The sequence below is a fragment of the Phascolarctos cinereus genome, unplaced genomic scaffold, assembly GCF_003287225.1.
Source record: "Phascolarctos cinereus isolate Bilbo 61053 unplaced genomic scaffold, phaCin_HiC Scaffold_5;HRSCAF=322, whole genome shotgun sequence".
In the NCBI taxonomy this organism is placed as follows: Eukaryota; Metazoa; Chordata; class Mammalia; order Diprotodontia; family Phascolarctidae; genus Phascolarctos; species Phascolarctos cinereus.
Window position 1 is genome coordinate 84,756,868 of NW_027555958.1, and position 19,976 is coordinate 84,776,843.

A 19,976-nucleotide genomic window follows, 5' to 3' on the forward strand; every position below is an offset into this window, starting at 1 on the left:
AAGGGCATGAGCCCTTACCCCCCAAGTAGTTATTACTTTTACTCAAGCAATCTGTTCCTCTTCATTGATGAATATTAGATTCAGAATAGAATTCCTCCAGTTTCTGAAGGATATTCTTATGGCAAGTCATAAGATTATTAGTTTTTCTTTTGTTGTCAGGGAAAGAGTTCCAGGAGATGGATATATAATTGAAATCCTCCATAACTTCTGAACTTCTCAGCCATTTCCTCTTTAGGTTTAGTCACTTCTGTGGCTACTGAGATTCACCAACATATGTTCTCCTCCTATGCTGCTTCTCTCCGATTCCTGGGCTTCATGCAAATATATTTTAATATGCAATGCTGTTTCTCCCCTTCCTTTTACCTGTCCTCTTTATTGGGATCATGATATGGTTATACCTTATTTCAGTCCTGGGATTCATCCCTCCAAGTATCAGTGATTCCTAGAAGGTCAAATTTGACTCTTTACATCAGAACCTCTATTTTATTTTGGTCATCATCTACATTTTTTACATTTGTTTATAGACATCTGAGACCAAGGGTTTTAGTATGATTCTTTTTTTAGATTTTTGTCTTTTTTGCTGTTTGGGTGTCTCTACTATTATTCTTCCTGTGTTGTGGCTACTCTACATAGTATCTAGCTTGGTGAATATACAGTCATTTTTCTCTTCCTTCCCCTCTCCCCTTTTAGTTTAATGTCCTTTTGATTATATTTGCAAAACTCCAGGCAAATACAATATTACAATTTTTGTTTGTATTTGCAAACAGGTAGGCATTTTTGCACCCGAGGTACTGCCAAGAAAACTAAGGGTAAAAAAACATAAGTGACTTGGCCAAGGTCTCACAGCTAATTTGTGGCGAAGTGAGGACTTGAACTTAGATTTTCCAGATACCAATGTTAGGCCTGCTACCCTCCTGCTCTCCACCTTTGCCCCTCTTTTTTTTTCTCTGTCAAAGGTCGAATTGGGTATTGATCCTAGCTTATAGCTAAAAGTTATCACCTTAGATAAGTTACTTCATTTAATTTGATCCTCTTCCAGAACTTGTGGATCTGTTAGGGAAGGCATGAGCAAAGTCAGAAACCTTTATACTTTTTGTTGAGTCCGGTGGCTTAAGAATTTAATGAAGCACTGAGTCATTTCCTAGGCTTGCTTCAAGTACTACTTGTTGCTTCAGGTTGAGGTTCCCATTCTCTAGTATTTCTCCATTCAGAGTGTCTCATTTCTTTGATTCTATACCAGGCCATATTCACAGTGTAGAATCCAACAGCATAAACCTGCTATTACTGTTTCTCATTCTCATAAGTTCCCATTACTTTTTGTAGTGATGAATCTGGCAGTGATCTCCCTCATTCCTCCATCTTCTTAGAGGTCTCTCTGTACAAATTCCCTGTTCTTTATGCACATGGCCTCATGAGAAATAGAATTTTCTTATCTTGGGAAATGTAGCCCTTTTCTGCCTCAACCTATTACATGAGAATCAAATGAAATAATGATGTGGAAACTTTTTAAAAATTGTAAATATTCTCTACAAATATAAGATATTAATAGTAGTAATGATAAATTATATTGTTACCACAAGTAGCTATGGAGAAAACTGCCCATGATAGGATACCCTAGGACAACTCAAATTAGGTAGTTAAAAAGATAATCTGTAGAGGTTTTCTTATAGTAAAGTATTAATTGAGATGATTGTCTACCATTAACTGAGATGCTTCCATCCCAGAAGTCACACTCAGTGTTTATGAAGAATGAAAAAAAAACCAACTGGTTTCAGTGTTTTTCAACTTAACTCAAGGTTCACTGCCATCTGAGATGGGGAATTACTATTTTTGACAGAGTATGAAGTTATTTTCATTTAAGGAGATGAGTAAGGGGAGTCATTTGGCTGTTTTGTTACTTATGTTAAGTCCCAATCAAATTTGACTTGCTGTAGAACTCCATGTTGAATAGTTTACTCCTGGATGGGGATGTTGTGTGATTATTAAATAATAAAGCCATATATAAAGTAAGTTCCTATTGCAGAAGTAATGTCTCAACTTTCAGAAGAGATTCTGGCACAACAGGGGCATTCAGAGTAGTAAAACTCCTTGTCATCTAGGAAGTTACGCTAATTCCAAACACAGTGATGCTTCATTCAGTATCCTCAAAGCCTTATGAAAAAGTTTGCTATTATATTGTTCTATTGAAACCACTAGCCCAGAGAAATAATAAGTCAGTCAACAAGTCAATCAACAGGCATTTATTAAGCACTTACTATGTTCCAGACACAAAGAAAGGCAGAAATAGGGTCCCTGTCTTCAAGGAGCTCACATTTTAATGGGGGAGATAACATGTAAATAATTATGTACATACAAGATATGTATAGATACACACACACACACACACACACACACACACACACACAGTGTAAATGGAAAGTGATCTCAGAGAGAAGGGACTAGCAGAAGAGAGTCAGTAAAGTCTTCTGTAGAACATAGGGTTTGAGCTGAGTCTTAAAATAAGCCAGGGAAGCTAGGAGGTAGAAGTGAGGAAGGAGAGCAGGCAGTCAGTCAGCAAACATTAAGGGCCTACTGTGTGCCAGGCACTGTGCCAACCACTAGAGGTGCAAAAAGACAGTCCCTGCGCTCAAGGAGCTTATAATCAAATCAGGGAGACAACTTGCAAACACATATATATGTATGTATGTGTTTGTTTATATATGTTTTGTATTTGTTTATATATATTATATTTGTTTATATATATACAAACATATATACATGCATACATATATTCAAAGCAAGCTATATACAGGAGAAATAGGAGATAATTAATAGAAGAAAGGCATTAGAATTAAGGGGGGTTGGGGAAGGCTTCCTGTTGAAATGGGGTTTTGGTTGAGACTTAATGGAAGCTGGGGAGGTCAGTAGTCAGAGTGGACAAGCAGGGGAACATCCAGAGAAAATTCCTGGAGTCAAGAGATAGAATATCTTGGTGGTTCAGCAGCCTGGAGGCCGTTGTTCTTGGATCAGAGAGTATGTGACAGGGAATAAGGTGTTAGAACACAGTGGAAGTACACTCAAGAGGTCATAGGTAGGGTGAGGTTTTGAAGGGCTTTGAATGTCAAACAGAAGATTTTGTTTTTGTTTCTAGAGGCAGTAGGGATTCACTGGAATTTATTGAGTAGTGGGGTGACATGGTCGGAACTGTGCTTTAGGAAAATCACTGTAGTGGCCAAATGGTGGATAGACTGGAGTAAGGACCTGCACTAGAGTGGTAGCAGTCTCGGAGGAGAAAAGGAGATGTGTTAAAGAGATGTTGCAGAAGTGAAATTAACAGGCCTTGCCAACAGATTGGATATGGGGAGATGAGAAGGTGGTGGTGTCCAGGCATGGGAGGATGACTAATGAAAAAACACAGTCTTTTGGATGGAATGTCCTATGGGAAAAAAAGCAAGACAGCCAGTGTAGTTGGATCATAAAATGAGTGGAGGAAGAAAAAAGAAGATTGTAAAGGTAGGAAAGGTCCAGGATATCAAGGGCTTTAATATCTAGTAGGATTTCTAATTTGATCCTGAAGGTAATTATTGAGCATTGAGATAACACGGTCAGACCTACATTTTGGCATCTGAGTGGAGGATAGATTGGGATAGAGAGAGTTAACATATGTAATGTATTTTGCAAACGTTACTGGACTATAAATGCTAGCTATTAGTATTATTAATGAGATGAATTAGAATGTTCTACTAGTCTAGGTAAGACGTGATAAAAAAAGACATTTATAAGGGTGGTGGTTTTATAGTGGAGCAAAGGAAATATACAAGAGATATGAAGGTGGAAATGACAACACTTGGCTACAATATGAATGTGAGGAGTGAGTATGAGAGGAGTCCAAGATAACACAGGCTGTGAGCATGGGTGGGTGGGAAAATGGTGGTTTCCCAATAGTACTAGGAAAATTGAAAAGAGGGAAGGATTGGGGCGAAAACATGAGTTCTGTTTTGACCTGCTGAGTTTAAAGTAGCAGTAGAACATTTGATTCAAAATCTATAAGAGGCATTTGGAGATGCATGACTGTAGTTCAGGAGGGAGAATTAGGTTGGATATACAAATCTGGGAATCATCTTCATAGAGATGAAATTGAACCCTTTGGAGTTGATGAGATCATTGTAGTTTAGAAGGAGAAGAAATAAAGGCCCAGGATAGAACCTTGGGAAACACCTGTGGTTACTGGGAGTGACCTAATGAGGATCCACAAAAGAAACTGAGGTGTGGTCTGACAGGTAAAAGAACCAGGAAAGAATAGTGCTTTGAAAACCTTGAGAGTATCCAGGAGGAAAGGGTGATCAATTGTGTCAAATGCTGTAGAGAAGTGTACAAGGAGGAAGGATGAGAAAAGACCATTAGATTTAGTAATTAAGAGATCACTGATAACTTTAGAAAGAGCAGTTTCAGTTGAACCTATGGGAAATAAGGAGTTAGGTTCCTATGACCACTACAAACTAATCTTTCCATAGAGATTGCTGAAAATATACTTTTCTATATATAATTATTCATAATAAAACAGTAATTCTGATAATATGCACTTTTTCTAACCCAGTAACCACGAAATAACCCTTACAATGAAGGGGAGAGGAGGGATGGGGAGGGGTGATGTCAGAAGTCCAAGGTAAAAAAAGGGAAAAGGGTAACCTGCCATCTCTAATCTCCTTTTGGGTTTCATTGTTGAACTATTCCGTGATGAAAAACATATGCCTCAGGGTGTGTCCTCAGCATGGTCAAAACTCAGAACTTCTTCCTGGGCAGATTCCGTTGTCCTCGTTGGTCCATACTACTCAGAAGTCCAGAGGCACAGGCAGGATGTTGGTCAGTCACTGGAGGTGAGAGGGCTGAAGTGACCACCATCTCATTTGCCCACAAACTTCACCATTCCCTCATCACACACTTGAGAGGTAGAGCTGATTCTAAACACTTTTATGAATACTTTCCTCCTTTTTGTGGATATATGACATCTCTCACTTTTGTTTTTACTGCACATGGCTATGCAGAAGTAGAAATGAGGTTAATAATAAAATCACAAATGCTTAAAGTTGCAAAAGTCGAACATGTAAATTTTGAGGATTGACTTTATATAGTCATTGTATTTGTTCTTTTGGTTCTGCTTTTTCCACTCAGTATACTTCATATGAGTGTTTTCATTTACAAAATATTCTATTTGTCATTCCTTATAATTCAGTAATATCTTGCTACATTCATATCTTAGTCTCTTTTAGCCATGGACTTATATTTTGTTTTCAGTTCTGCTATCATAATAAGTGTTGTTATGAATATTTTTGTACTTATGGATCTTTTACTGGCACTAAATTTAGTGGAGGTATAATTGCATTCATGGGTCAAAGGATATAAACTTTTTGCAACTTTCTGTAACTTTTCTTGCATAATTCAAAAGTTATTTTCTAGAGTGGTTGAACAAATTCGTAGCTATGCCAGTTCCCAATTATTTGGTCATTTTCTTTTTTCCAAAACTTAATGTCAGAGCAAAAGACATAACTGTTAAAAAGTCATTTCTGGAAATATCTCCACTTTAAAGTCTTCCCTCACCTCAAAATTGAAACATCTTTTGTAACAAAGAAAAAATGTTAAGCAAAAATACCAAATGCAGTAAACTTTTTAATAATGCATTCAGCACTCTGCCTCTGCGTGCTGCTGTCATTTCCCTAGTTAGGCCCCCTGACAATGCCTACTTACTTTCTTGGTTGGTTCCCATTTCCCCTTTCCTCTCCCCTCCCCTTCTTTCCTAATTTTGGCTGTTTTGCAGAGTATAAGGTAAAACCTCAGTTGTTTAAATTTGTATTTCTGTTTTTAGTGGTCTAGAACATATGTGGTCATTTATAGAGCGTAATTCTTATATAGATAACCTCATATGCCTTTGACTACTTTGGGGAAATGCCTTGCTCTTAAAAAGTGTTACCAGTTACACACACACACACACACACACACACACACACACACACACACACACACACACATCTCTGGCCTAGATATCAAACTTTTATCAGTGATACTTTATAAAAAGGATTAAGTCTTCTCCAACATCTCTTTTTAGTCTACATTTATCTATTGCTATAGCTAGCGTTTCTAGAATTATGCTCAACAGTAGCTTGGTTAGGGGACCACCATGCTTTGTCCCTGTTCATATTGGGAAAGTTTCTAATAATTTTTTCCCGTTGCACATGATAGCTTTTGGTTTTATATATATGTTTTTAATAATATTAAAGAAAGGCCCTTCCATGCCTATGATTTTTAGGGCTTTTAATATAAATGAGTACTCTGTATAACTTTCTCAGTATTCATTGAAATAATCAGTTTTTTTTTTCTTGTTAAATATGATCATTTTTTTCTCCATATTGATCTATCCTTAGTTCCTGGTATAGCTCCAATTTGGTTTTAGTAAATCAGTTTTTGGCTATATTGCAAGAATTGTACCTTTGTTTTTGCATTTATATTCATTAGAAAATATGGTTTATTGTTATTTTGCTGTTTCCCTGGTTTGGGTTATCAGGATATTTGTAACTTAGAAGTAGTTAGGTAGAATGAATGCTATATTTTTAAGAGTGATTTTGTTGAATGACTTCTTTAAATGTTAGGAATCACTGGTAAATCCATTAGAATTAGCTCTTTTTCCTGTGGCATTTCATTTATGATTTGTTAATCATCACCCCCTCCCCCCCTCAGCAGATCAGCTTAAGGTTTGTGCTTCTTCTTTTGCTTGTTTCTAGATACTTGTGTGCTTCGGTCTTTGCATTCTCACTTTTTGTGGCCTATAATTGTAATGAATAAATTAGCTTTTTTTTCATTTTTTTGTTTTCTACTTCTTTGGAAAGATTCTTCATCATGAATCCATTTTTAACTAACCTTTTAATTGTGTGAAGACTTTTCTCTGGTGAAAACGGGCTGATAAAAACAATTTGTTCCAATTGCCATGAAAGTGGAGTGCTTAGAGACTGGTCATACATCAAAGACACTAAGGTCATCCATTGCATCCCAGGCCATCACCAGTCACCCTGACTTTTGTCTTGCTACTGGACTTGGATGACTCTGAAAGAGAGAATGAAGCTGATTACTTTGTGCAATTCTGCGTTACTTAAATCCAATTCACACATGACTCAAGATATCACCCCATGAAGTCATTGGTCCTCTTCTAAACGAAGAACAAACAACTTTTGATTTACATTGCTTAAACTTACGGGTAAAAGTATAATCGGCATCAGTGTAATTTTTGTTGTCCATTTCCCATTTCAAATTTTCAGGTGTTCGGAAATATAGCCCCTGCGTTTAAAGGTGTTTACTTCCTAATGGTAGCTAGGGAGTGACATGTTGGTCTGCAAATTCCTGGGATGGTAAATTGGGCTTTTGGGGAATAGATTAACAAACCCTTTCATCAGAGAATTATATAGCCAGTTTGATTTGATGTTGGCTCATGAGTTCAGAACTAGAAAACAGAGAGAGGAGGGGAAAAGGAAAGGGTATGCTATGGAAAGCATTTCAAGTAAGTTAGGAGAATTATCAGAGGAAGTGGTTGGAGTTGGAGTGAGGAAGTTATGGAGGAGATGGTCAGAGAGCAAGGGGAGAAATAATGCATGGCTGAGACTTTCCTGAATTGGTGTGCCTGGAGAGGTAGTCAGCTAATCTGGAGAATTGGTCCCCCACGGCATTGACTCCTGGTGAGGAGGTTGGGGAGACCATGGCCAAAGAGAATTTGTTCTGGGAGTAACAAGGAGATTCGCAGTGGTTAGTTACTTTCTTCCCAAATCTGTCATTACTATTATTGCATCTATGTAAAAAACTTTTCATATGAAATAAGGTAGGTGAAAAATTAAAACAAAGTGAGCATTAAAAATTAAAATTGACTCTGGTTAATTGACAAATGTCTTTATTTAGTTATTCTTATCTACTTTTCATGCTGCCTAAGGATTCAAGATGGATTTGATCAGGTAAGGAATATGACCATAGGATTTTTAACTGGGGAATACTTTTTTAAAGTTCTAATTTTATTATATTATTCTTAAAACATGCTATCTTACCTTGAAATGCACTTATACATTATACATTCACATTTTGAGGAGGAAATTATTCCTAATTTTACATGTTTAATTTCTTCAATTAGCTGTTAACAGATCTGTTCCAACTTTGGTGGTAAATCATATTTAATTGTGGTACTTAGTATTTGAATGTGGTGGCTTACTCAGTGCTGTGTAAGTCATATTAATTCACATAATTTGTTAAGGGTTTACCTAATATGTAGGGGTTTGCTTATGCAATAAATTGTCAATTGAAAACATTTTTAGTTTAATGTATTTTGGTTATTGTAAGTTCATGATGACCTTGAGCCTTTTTTAAAAATAAAATCTTTCGGTACTTAAGTCATATAATCATATGTGAAATTAAAATATTTCTCAGAGAATCAGACCATTGCCTTAATTTCTTGTGGAAAAAATGTAAGGATTGGAGTGGCAATTTAAATGTGGTTTTCAAACATTTTTTTTCCTCTCCTCTTTAAGGTCCTGGATGCCTCAACACTTTCTTGGAATACTAGATTGAAGTGGTTTGCCATATGTTTCGTATGTGGCATTTTATGTTCTCTTATTGTAAGTCAAAACCTTATTTTTAAAAATATTTAATATAAATAAGACTAATAGCCACCAATATTTACAACCATATCAGTATAAGTGCTTAAAGTCCACAGGTATCGTAGTTTTCTTAGGTTTGAGGATATCCCTTGAAATATGGTGTTGAGCCCAGGAATATAACTTTCCCTTGATATAGTTTTTTTTTTAACCCCTTAAATCTATCTTGTATTAAGCCTGAATTCAGCCCACGATCCAAGCTTTTAGTTTTAGGCAATGCTATGATGGACTTTTGGTGAGTGGAGATACCACCATGCCAGTAGGTATGTTGGCATCTGCCATGCAGCCGTATTCAAATCTGCTGGATTTTAACTCTTTAAAACAATTCCTGAATCTATTGCATCTCTCTTTTCTGGATTCCAAAAATTCTGCTTTCCAAATTCAGTGGATGGTAGTGAAACTAACATTCTGTGGAACAGTTGAGAAGAGAACAAACAAATAACAAAAACAAAGAAGAGTGAAAAAAATAAATTATATCTTTAGTTAATTTAAGATAAAAATGTGGTAATTTTCCTATATATGTATTTTTCCCAAATAGTTTATTTTTGAGATATGGTCTGTGTTTTTTTTTTTGTAACATTAGAATAGTACTACATATGAAAGAAGTTTAAAAAACAGTAACTTTTGTTTGTTTTTTAAAAGAAGAACAATCACCAAGTTTATCCAGAGGAAGCAATTTGTGTATGGGGAAAGCTTGAGTAATTTAGATTTATTGTTTGTTTGTTTGTTTGAGCCTGTCATTGAAAAAGAGTATTTCATAGAATGTTAAGAGTTGCAAGGGAGTTTAGAGTTTATTTAATTCAGCCGCTTCATTTTATCATCTAGGCTCAGAGGGGCAAAGCTTTTTGCTAAAGGTTTGCAGCTCATTAGTGGTAAAGGAATGACTAGAATTTGGGTCTCTTAACCCCTGGTCCATTGAGCTCAATTTAAACAGCAAATGTCACAAAGAAATCTATTTAGTGCTAGTTGTTACTTGGAACTAGGCCTGAAAAAAATAGTGAATTTATTTATAGATGTTTCCCTACAAATGAGCTATGTAACATCTTTAATATTGACTTATTTTTTGAAATTATGTTTAGTAGTAGGTGATTAGTGTTTTTTTTGGTTTAGAAGCATATTGGATTAACTCTAAAATATTATACAGGGAACATCATTGCTATGGCTTCCAGGAGGGATGAAACTTTTTGCAGTTTTCTACACTTTGGGAAATATTTCTGCATTAGCCAGGTAAGTGTATGTTAAATATATTCCCTTTTATATTGCTGTTAAATATTTACCTTTTAAAATTATATTAGCTAGAACATTTTGGTTTTTCTTTTACTAGAAATATTAATCTTATTGGCTTACATCATAAAAATAGTAACTGCGCAGTTTTTGCTAATATCCAAAGCAAATAAGTTAGTGAATTCTTAAACTTCATTTATTACACTTCTGTTTTCTAAAGTTTCAAATTTTAATATCACCTTATATATCTATAGTTCTTTATAACAGTGTTTACAATTTTTCCATCTTAGTCCTCTTAATAGCCCTGTGATGTAAGTAGTGAAAGCATTAGCCATATTTTATGGATGAAGAAACTCAAACTGAAAGGTTATTAAAAGTTCAGGTAAAACTATGTGGCAAATATTGCTTCTTGATACAAAACATTCAAAACTTATGAAATGCTAAAAGGTATAATTCACTGAGGACCTGAGAAGTACCTTGTCTTTATTTATCTGTGTATGTTCTGTAGTGCCTTACACAAAGTAGACATTAAGCAAATGCTTAAAATTAAATTAATATTGAATTACTAGTATAAATGGAATCTAATATTTGCTGACTGTTCCTAAAGCCTATAAAGGCAAAAAAAATTAGCAAATTCATTAACTTAAGAGTTTCATTATTGTTCATAGAAATCATGTTTTTAAGTGAGACTTTTTCTCTCACTGAAGCTTTCATTTGCCTATGAATCATTGTTATGTTTGAATTGTTATCAGAGTGTTATGTGTTTCCTACACCTTAAGATTTTGTAGTAGGGAGCTATGTTTAGTCAATGATCCAGTGTATTGACCCATAATTAAAGCTTAGGGTTAATTTTAACTTCACAATAGAGAGAAGCAGTGTATTTATAAATTTATTACTTGTTCACTTCAGTTAAGTTGTATTTTTAGTCTTTTAGTCATAGAATTTTCATTATTATCAAATACAGTAAACATAAGGAAAAGTAAATAGTCAAATTGGGTACTCCATAAATGGAAAAAAAATTACCTTAGAAATGCAAGATAAATTGTCAACACTATAAATTAGCAATTTCAGTAATTTTGTAAATCAGACTATTGTGTCTCTGATAATTGAAATATTTAAATTTACTTTTTAGGATTTGGGATGAGAGAAATTTATTTAAGAGACACATTATCTCCATTTAGACAACAGTAGCTGTAACAATATATGCAAAAAACACAAATTGCATGCATGCATCTAAACATGATATGAATTTTATTCAAACTAGTACTTATCTGATTCTTATTAACAATTTATTCCATTTTTTAATTAGCAAAGATTTGGTTGAATATTTCTCAATTCTTTTTTCTTTTGACTTTTTTCAAATAGTACTTGCTTCTTAATGGGTCCTGTGAAACAACTGAAAAAAATGTTTGAATCAACAAGGTTGTTTGCTACAGTTATCATGTTGGTAAATAACACTTTATTATTTTTGAAGACTTTAAAGCATATTTTGCACAGTGTTTAAATTGTATGTATTATAACGAAAATACTTGTATTATGCATATGCTAGTACTCTGTTTTTATTGAACAGTTTTACCCATAAAATCTTTCTTGAAGAACATAGAGTATATATGGTGCCTGCATTAAGCCTTTTTTGTTTTTTTTGGTGAGGCAGTTGGGATTAAGTGACTTGCCCAGGGTCACACAGCAAGTATGTGTTATGTGTCTGAGGCTGTATTTGAACTCATGTTCTCCTGATTCCAGGGCCAGTGCTCTCTATATTCCACTGCGCCACCTACTTGCCCCCCCATTAAGCCTTTTTGCAAGAAAAAAATGTGCATCCTATTAGATATATCAAATTCAATTAAATTCAGCTTTTATGGGATTACTTAATCTAGGTCTCTGATAACTAGGCCTATGCTTGCTTACTAAAAGTTTATATTTAAGAATTCAATTCAACAAACAAAAATAATTCAGTGTAGTTATCTTTGTACTTAAGGTGTTTTTCTGTCAAACTTTTCTAGTGCCTTCATCTACTTGTTTTAAACTATTGAAAAGCTTCAGAAATGTCATATACTGGACAAAAAAGTGACACCAGTTATAGACTTAAAATTTTATATTGTCTTCACTGATTGCTTAAAATATGCAGAGGCAGAGTTGAGACTAAAACTAATTATAGTGTCTCTCTCTCACTGTCTTTTAATTTCAGTTCCTTTTAATTCTTCCTGTGCCACTGACCTTTTAAGTGATCCAAAAGTAAATTGTCACCTGGTAGCATCATATTCTCATATCATTCACGTTTATCCTTAGTTTATCAAAGATGGCAATCATTTTTTCCATGTATAAGGAAACTTGCTTTAGGCTCAGCATATACATGAATAAAATAAAATTATGTTCTGTAAACACTTAATTTTTTAACATTTTCATAAATTGGTGCTAATTGTCTTTCCGGAATCTTTTCAGTCTTAAACTTGTAGGTTCAGTATCATCAGTTCTAGTCAATCAACAGATGTTTGTGCAAAGCAATATTGCAGACAAGGCTTTGGGCAAGGTATTAAACATGTTTTAAGAAGGTAATTAAGGAAACAAAATGTCAGTAGAATATTTGGTCCCATGCAGACATTGGTATCTATTTTTAGAGATGATTTTTAGTATGTTAATAAGAAAATATTTTCAGGGGCATTTGCCAACTCTTGAATGGGACTTATTTGTAAATAAGTGCATATTTTTAAACAGTTTAACTCATGTCACATTACTATCCATGAAAAAAATGCTGTCTTTTTTTTTTTTACTTAGCTTTGTTTGGTGTTAACTCTGTGTGCTGCTCTTTGGGTAAGTGTTAGCATCTGTCTAGTTTTCTGTTAAATGCTTTTAAGTATATTACTACTGAGCTCAGCAAACTGGAGCAGTGCTTGGGGTAAAATTCAAGGAACTGAAGAGTAGCTTTGCTTCAAGTTCCCCTTGAGTTCATCAAAGAATAAAAGGTAGTTATAAAATTCATTGTAATAATGTCACTGGCACAGCCTAGAATTAGGAAATGAGTGAAGGAAAATAACCTTAACTAGCTTAATATTAAAGACCCTTCTGCTTTGTGGAAAGTTCATTTCCCAGCCTCTTACTTTTTATTTGACGTAGAATTCTAATTAGTCTGGCATACTTTGTAGCAAGTAAAGAGGATGTAAGAGGAAGAACATGGGAACAGTAACAAAAAATGGCAGCTAAAACCTGATGGGAGGCAGAAAAAACTACAAAAAGGCCCCGAAATCCTCAAGGTCAAGACTGCACACATTTCAGTACAGAGCACTATCATTTAGAGAAGAGCAGTTCATAATTAATATTAATAAAATGCACTAATGAATTAAAATAATTGAGAAAATGGTTAATTATACTTAAGAAAACAAAACCTTGCATAATGCATTTTAGTTTCAGATAAGACTTCCCCAGAAATTGGTGAAATTTTTTAAAATGCTATCTAAAAGGCATAAGTTTCCCTTCATAAGGAAATTTACTTATGAGTAATAGCTCATTGCATAAGAATTAGGGGTTACTATCCCATTGTCTTTAAATGCACATATTTGTAATTTCAGAATGGGTTTGTATGTCTGTCTGTCTGTCTTGTAGCTGAGAAACAATTAAAAAATTGTTATGGTACCACAACATATTCCCAAACAAACCTTCCCCAAAAAGTACATTAGACTGTTGTGGAAAATAGTGGAAAATAGCATGACAGTGATTGAAACTTTGTTACTTTCCACTTTTTGTGGTTTATGAGTTATTAATAAAAAGGAGTGATAGGATATGTGCTTTAATTTTGATATTATGGCACCAACATTGTCTTTTGAATTTGATTTGGCTTTTGTTAACCTCTGACTTTTCATGATTTACAATGTGTGTGTGAGGGATTATTTTGGCTTTGCATTTTGATTCTACATCTCTTGATATTAGTCTTCTCATATTCCTCTTAATTCTTCATTTTCATCATTATTTATTCCACTGACACTCATATACCTTAATTTGTTCAACCATTCTCCAGTTTTGGTCATGTGTTTAGTTTATAGCTTTTTGTTATAACCAGTAATGCTGCTATGAATATTTTTGCATATATAGGTCTTTTCTTGATGTCCATAGCCTCCTTGGGATGTAATCCTATTTTCGGGATTGTTAGGTCAAAGGATGTAAATAGTTAAGAAATTTTTCTTGCATAATCCTTATTTTCCGGAACAATTGAACCAATTCACTGATTGACCATTCCTACAGCCCTCCTGATAATAAATTTTCTGGTTTTTGCTAATTTGTGGATGAGGTGATACCTCTGGTTTGAGGGGGAAAAATAGCTTAAATCTCAAAGATTGAACCCAAAGTGTAAAAATTGATCATTTAAAATAATGTTTAAAAGATCAAAATAAAATGAAGACTACCCACCAAACACAGAAAAACTCAAAAGTTGCAAATGGAAGGAAGTGAAACTTACAGCGTTGGGGACCCTTCAAGCAACTGTTGAAGACTATCTGCTAAAAATGAGAGGGATCACAGCAATGATTGAATTACTAAAGTGTGGAGTTTTGGCAGCTGAGATTTTAGTGCCAGATATGGGGAAAAAATACAATTATTCTGAAAAGTTCAATACATTGAAGAGTTTGTGTTCTTGCTCTAAAAGCAATGACTTTAGAAGCTTTTTTTGTTTTAAACTGTTGAATATTGCAGAGAAATAGTTAATGAGTAAAGTGAAGCCTAGGATGTGGAAAACACTTTATAAACAGTTAAAAGAATTTCAGTTCAATTAAATTCCACATCTAATATGGAGGCAAGACAACTACTCCAGGTGTTTAAAAGTGGGTCACAGTCATGAATTGGACATTATGTTGAAAATACGTTGTAAAATGTTCCTACTGATTAGTATTTTTCATTTTTCTATTAGTGGCATAAAAAAGGATTGGCTCTGCTGTTCTGCATATTGCAGTTTTTGGCAATGAGTTGGTAAGTTCTTCTTTTACTCATTTTAAAGCATCTTATCACCTAGGAGCTGTTAATCACTTCCTCTTGAATTTCAGAAATATTTAAAAGATACCGTCCCATCATCTGATCTGAGGAAAGCAAAGTAGATTTTAAAACAGCAGGCTTTCTACTGTCATGTCTTAAGCAGAACCGTGTAGCTCATCTTTAAGAGAGGATTTCTGAGCTCATAGCATCACAGTGAATAGCTCTAGTGCAGGTTGTAACTGGATATATTTTTTAAAGCCACTGACATTTTGAACAATTGGAATATATTTTCACAATAAATAGTTTAGATATTGTACTTATAGGCTATTATTGAATACATTTAAATTATCACCTTGTCAAATTTCAGAGTTGAGAGGGATTTCACAGTGGCTATGTAGTTTAGCCCAGACCTCAACGAAGATGCCCAGGGGTCATTTACCTTGCTGCTTAAAAACTGGCTTGTTCATCATGATTTTGAGGTATTATTCACAATAGGTCAGCATTCATATCCACCAATTCTTTTAGTATATGAAGATACAGTTTATTTGACCTGGAGAATTAAATTCATCAAAGGCAGCTAGCTTTTTTTCATTATCTCTTTACCTTAGATACTCACTACCTGTTAGCCCCATTCATTCAGTCCTTTAGGTCCATGGTCATCCTTGGCAGAAAAAAGCAAAGTAAAAATTGAACTACTTTACCTTCTCTCATTAATTTTTATCTGTAGCCATCCTTTCTTTGATACTCTTTCCAGTAGAGCTACCAAAAACCCACTGTAGAAAAAGCCCTCTTTGTTGTTTGTATCTTTCCTTATCAATCCTAGCACATTCTTGCAGTACTAAATCACGCTTTTATATTTTTCCTTTACTGCTGACCCTTTTATCTTTTTCACAACTTTTCAAAATTGAAGTTTGTTTTTGAGTTCCTTCTTGTGTTGAGAGCAGTATCCTAATCTTTTGTTTCCATGTAAGCTAGTTTTTACTTAATTAGATATTGAATCTGTCCGTGAGATTTGATTGGCCTAGGGGACCAATCTGGGATGGCTGACATCACTTCCTAATTGCTTGAGGATAAAACAGTCACATGGAGCTTCAGCCTTTTTCCGAGGTTTGACTGGCAGATCACAAATGATGATTCAAAGGCAGGGGAGTTTTAGTCAGGTGGATCAACTGGTAGTGTCCTTGGTGGGTATCCTGGGTGATGTCCTTCCTCTGGTCTGGCTGAGTACGTTTTTTTTTTTTTCCGACCAGAAAACTGGCCTGAGCCACATCTAGCCCAGAGCAGTTATTGTAGAAGGTAGGAATAGAACAAAACAGAGAGCTGACTTGGGGGATGGGCAGTTCAAAGAAAGGTGAGCCCAGATTGGCCTCCATGTTTTTGTGAGGTTGCTAGAAATGGTGATGGCTTCACCTTACTGTGACTTACCCTCAACCCTGAGAAATTAGAGAGTTCACTTTCTGATCATTCAGCAAGGAGATACTGACATGAACATGCTCTGTGCATTAAGAATGATATCCTGGATCTAAGACATCTCCAAAGGCCTCGTGATAGAAAATGGTATCCGCAAAGAAGAAAGAACTGTGGAGTTTGAATGCAGGTCAAAGCATACTATTTGCTGTTTTTTTTTTCCTTCTGTTGTGTTTTGTTTCCTCTTTCTGGTGGTTCCCCCTATTGGTTCTAATTCTTACTTACAACATCACTAATGTGAAAATATGTTTAATAGGAATGTGTTATGTATAGCCTATATCAGATTGTACTAGGGGAGGGAGGTGGGGAGGGAAGGGGAGAAAAAATTTAAAACTCAAAAGCTTATGGAAGTGATTGTTGATAATTCAGAATAAACTAATAAAAATATATGAAAAAAAAAGAAAAAGAATGATATCCTGAAGATAACTATATCAAACTAATGGTGGTTGAATTTGGACAACTTCTTGTACTTGGGGATGGTATTGGTCTTCAGGCCCACCAGCTGGTAGGCATAGCTCTAGCCCAGCTCAGCTGTAATTTTGGGACAGTCTAAAAAACTGCTGAAGGAACTGCTTGTGACATTTTTATAGGGCAAGTGAGAGGCCATTGGGACCTATGCCACATAGACTTTGTTGAGAGGCATTTAAGAAAAAATTGTAATGATTTTCCCCAGGAGCCTAGAGACTTTTTTGGAACTGAGAACCAATGTGCCAGTCACCACCCCAGTTGATTTGTTGAAGCCTGTTGGTGCTGTACCAGTTTCAGAGGTTTAAAAAGAGACAGCTTCAGCTTTCACTCCCAAACAGTGAAAGGAGACACCTGTAGGACATTCAGTGGTTAACAAAAGCAGATGCATTTGGCCGTAGTGAAGGAAGGCTGGTCTCTGAGCCCACCATGAGTTGATTGAGTGAAGCTCTCCCTGTCTTTGTTTGCCCATTGTGGTCTGGCAGTCATTAAAGGGGTTGGAGCTCCTCAGGGCTGTTTTGTACTCATACAATGAGGAAGTGACATCAACCACTCAAGCCTTTTAATCCTCTGAGCTAATCAAATCTCAAAGTACCTTTAAGAAAAACTAGCCTAACCTGAGTAGGGGACAGGATTTAGGACACTGCTTCTACCATACCTCTGGAACTAAATATGCCTTTTCTCTCCCTTTTTCTTCCTCATCAAAATTATTTGCTATTGTCATATCACAAGAGCTGACCTCCCCTCTTGAATTTTAGTTCATGACATCCAACCTATTCTGCCTTTGAGGTCTTTGAAATCCATTCTTCCAAAATCTAGAGTTCATGAGGGATCTTGGCTTGTTTTCCTCTTCTCTTTTTATAGACTCTGAGAGGAAGTGAGTATTTCCTCAGTAAGCAGTTTTGTTGGTTAGAATATGATCTGGAAATGAATTGGTTCCTCCACCCTTTCAAAGATAAAATTACCTTTAAAGTAAGTTAAGAAATAATGAGCTGCTGTTTTTGGCAGAACAGAGCTCTAGCTTATGCCCATTTCTGGCCCAGTGAATAGAGTACTGGCCCTGGAGTCAGGAGGACTCATCTTTGTGAATTCACATCTGGCCTCAGACACTAGCTGTGTTACCCTGGGCAAATCACTTAACCCTGTTTGCCTCAGTTTCCTTATCTGTGAAATGAGCTGGAGAAGGAAATGGCAAACCACTCCGTTATCTTTGCCAAGAAAAATAAATAGGCTCACAAAGAGTCAGACAGACTGAAATGACTGAATATCATCATCATTATATTATGCCTCTGTTTTAGGCTTACAATCTGTTTCCCAGACTTCTCATCTTCCCTTTTTTTGGGGGGGAGGGGGAAGAGGTCCTAGGTACTGCAGTGTATTTTCATGAGAAAATTGCTTCTGTTTCTGCTGGCATTGATCTTCACTCAAATGTGCCCCACCCCCACCTCCCTCTCCTGGCTCCCACCTATATGTCTGTATCTTCTTAATACATAATGCTAGCTTCTTCCCCCTTTTACCTGTCTTGTTTCTTTTGAATGAAGACACCTGTCTAAAGCTATATGATACTTATGAATCTCATATTTGCATTCTTGTGTTAGGCTCTCTAATTCATCATGTTTGTTGACCATTCTTTCTGCATTTGTGTATAGATATTAGAGGCTATGAATTTTACTACTTGCTCCTTGTCTTGGATTTTTCGTCTTGTGAGCACTTTTGTACATCAACTATTATCTTTCTTCCTACTTTATATTTATTCTGTATGGTATGTAGGTTGGTGGCTGTTTTTCCCTCTTTCTTTTTAGTTTAAAGGAAGGAATGAAACAAGCATTTATTAAGCACTCCCTGTGTCAGGCACTGTGCTAAGCACTTTATATATATTGTCTCATTTGATCCTCATAACAGCCATGGAAAGTAGATCCTATTGTCATCATCCCCATTTTACAGATGAGGAGACTGAAGGAAACAGAAATTTAGTGACTTGCTTAGAATCACATAGCCCTCTTTGCCTCCAGGATGCTTCTGAAAACCCTTTGGACTAGACTTACAAGACTCCAGGCCAATAAGAAGGAAAGAAACAAGCATTTATTAATTGTCTGCTATGTGCCAGGCCCTGTGCTAAATGCTTTATCAATATTACCTCCTTTGGTCCTTAAAACAATCTTGGGAGTTAGGTGCTACTACTGTCCACATTTTATAGTTAAAGAGACTGAGGCAGAAAGGAGATTTGTGGCTTGTCCAGGGTCATACAGCTAGTAAGTATCTGAAGTCAAATTTGAACTCAGGTTTTCCTCACTCCAGGCCTGTATTCTATCCGTTGCACCACTTATCTGCCTGAAAGTACTTTTTTTTCCTAGTCCTTGTTAGATGTAGTGCGTGCCTTGCCATTCCTGTATTATAAGCTGTAGTCTAGAAACCCAAATCCTGCCCTTATGTACCATCTTCTTAACCAGCTATTCACTTCCCAAATCTGCTTTTCTTTTTATCCAGATCCCTTGCCTTCTTTGACTGAATAATGGAAAGAATTCCTGTTCACCTAAGACCTTTGATTTCTTGCCCAAGACTTTGTAAACTTTGACAGTGTTTCTCCTAGGTTCCTTTTATCACTATAATTTGTGCCTATGTGAATCACCAGAAATGGATAGTTGTCTTCCATTCTGATAAGTCTTGGGAGAATCTTCACTGTTATGTTTTGGATACATTCCTCAGCTGAAAAAAATTGTGTGAGCAAGTAGAATATTCTTTTTTATTTTCTTCAAGTTTTATGATATTCTTAATAGTAATAGTTCTTGTTTTCTCTATTCCTATTAGTCTCTTGGCTTTTTAAAAGGATTTAATTTAAGGGCTATATACTATTTATATTTTTAACCTGGGAAGGAACAAAAGAATTCCTGTTGTTTGAAATTTAGGGGGAAAATGTTCTTATGACTTGATGAATGTTAAATCCAACCAAGTCTTTTTTATTATTTTAATAATTATTTGCTAAAAGGAAGTGACTTAATAGTCTAAGTGGTGAATAGAAGACCAACTGTTGCATTATTTTTTTCCAAATTAAAGTAATTATGTCTCCATTAATTAGAAATTTAGAGCTAAGGCTCTAATCATTCATAATGATTTTTTAATTGCAAAATTTCTGATGTGAACCAGTGTCAACAATTTCTGTATAATTACAGGAAAATGATAAAGCTAGTTCTTGGTTTA

At 35.4% G+C, this 19,976-nt stretch overlaps 1 protein-coding gene across 1 annotated transcript in view; it reads left to right on the top strand.

Annotated features, from left to right (window-relative positions):
- SFT2D1 (SFT2 domain containing 1) overlaps positions 1-19,976 on the top strand; it is a 35,702-nt gene that overhangs the window by 11,186 nt on the left and 4,540 nt on the right. The window contains exons 2-6 of the mRNA XM_020970409.2: positions 8,538-8,624; positions 9,808-9,890; positions 11,253-11,334; positions 12,663-12,698; positions 14,785-14,843. Coding sequence (XP_020826068.1) covers positions 8,538-8,624; positions 9,808-9,890; positions 11,253-11,334; positions 12,663-12,698; positions 14,785-14,843 — 347 coding nt within the window. The remainder of the gene's footprint in view (positions 1-8,537; positions 8,625-9,807; positions 9,891-11,252; positions 11,335-12,662; positions 12,699-14,784; positions 14,844-19,976) is intronic.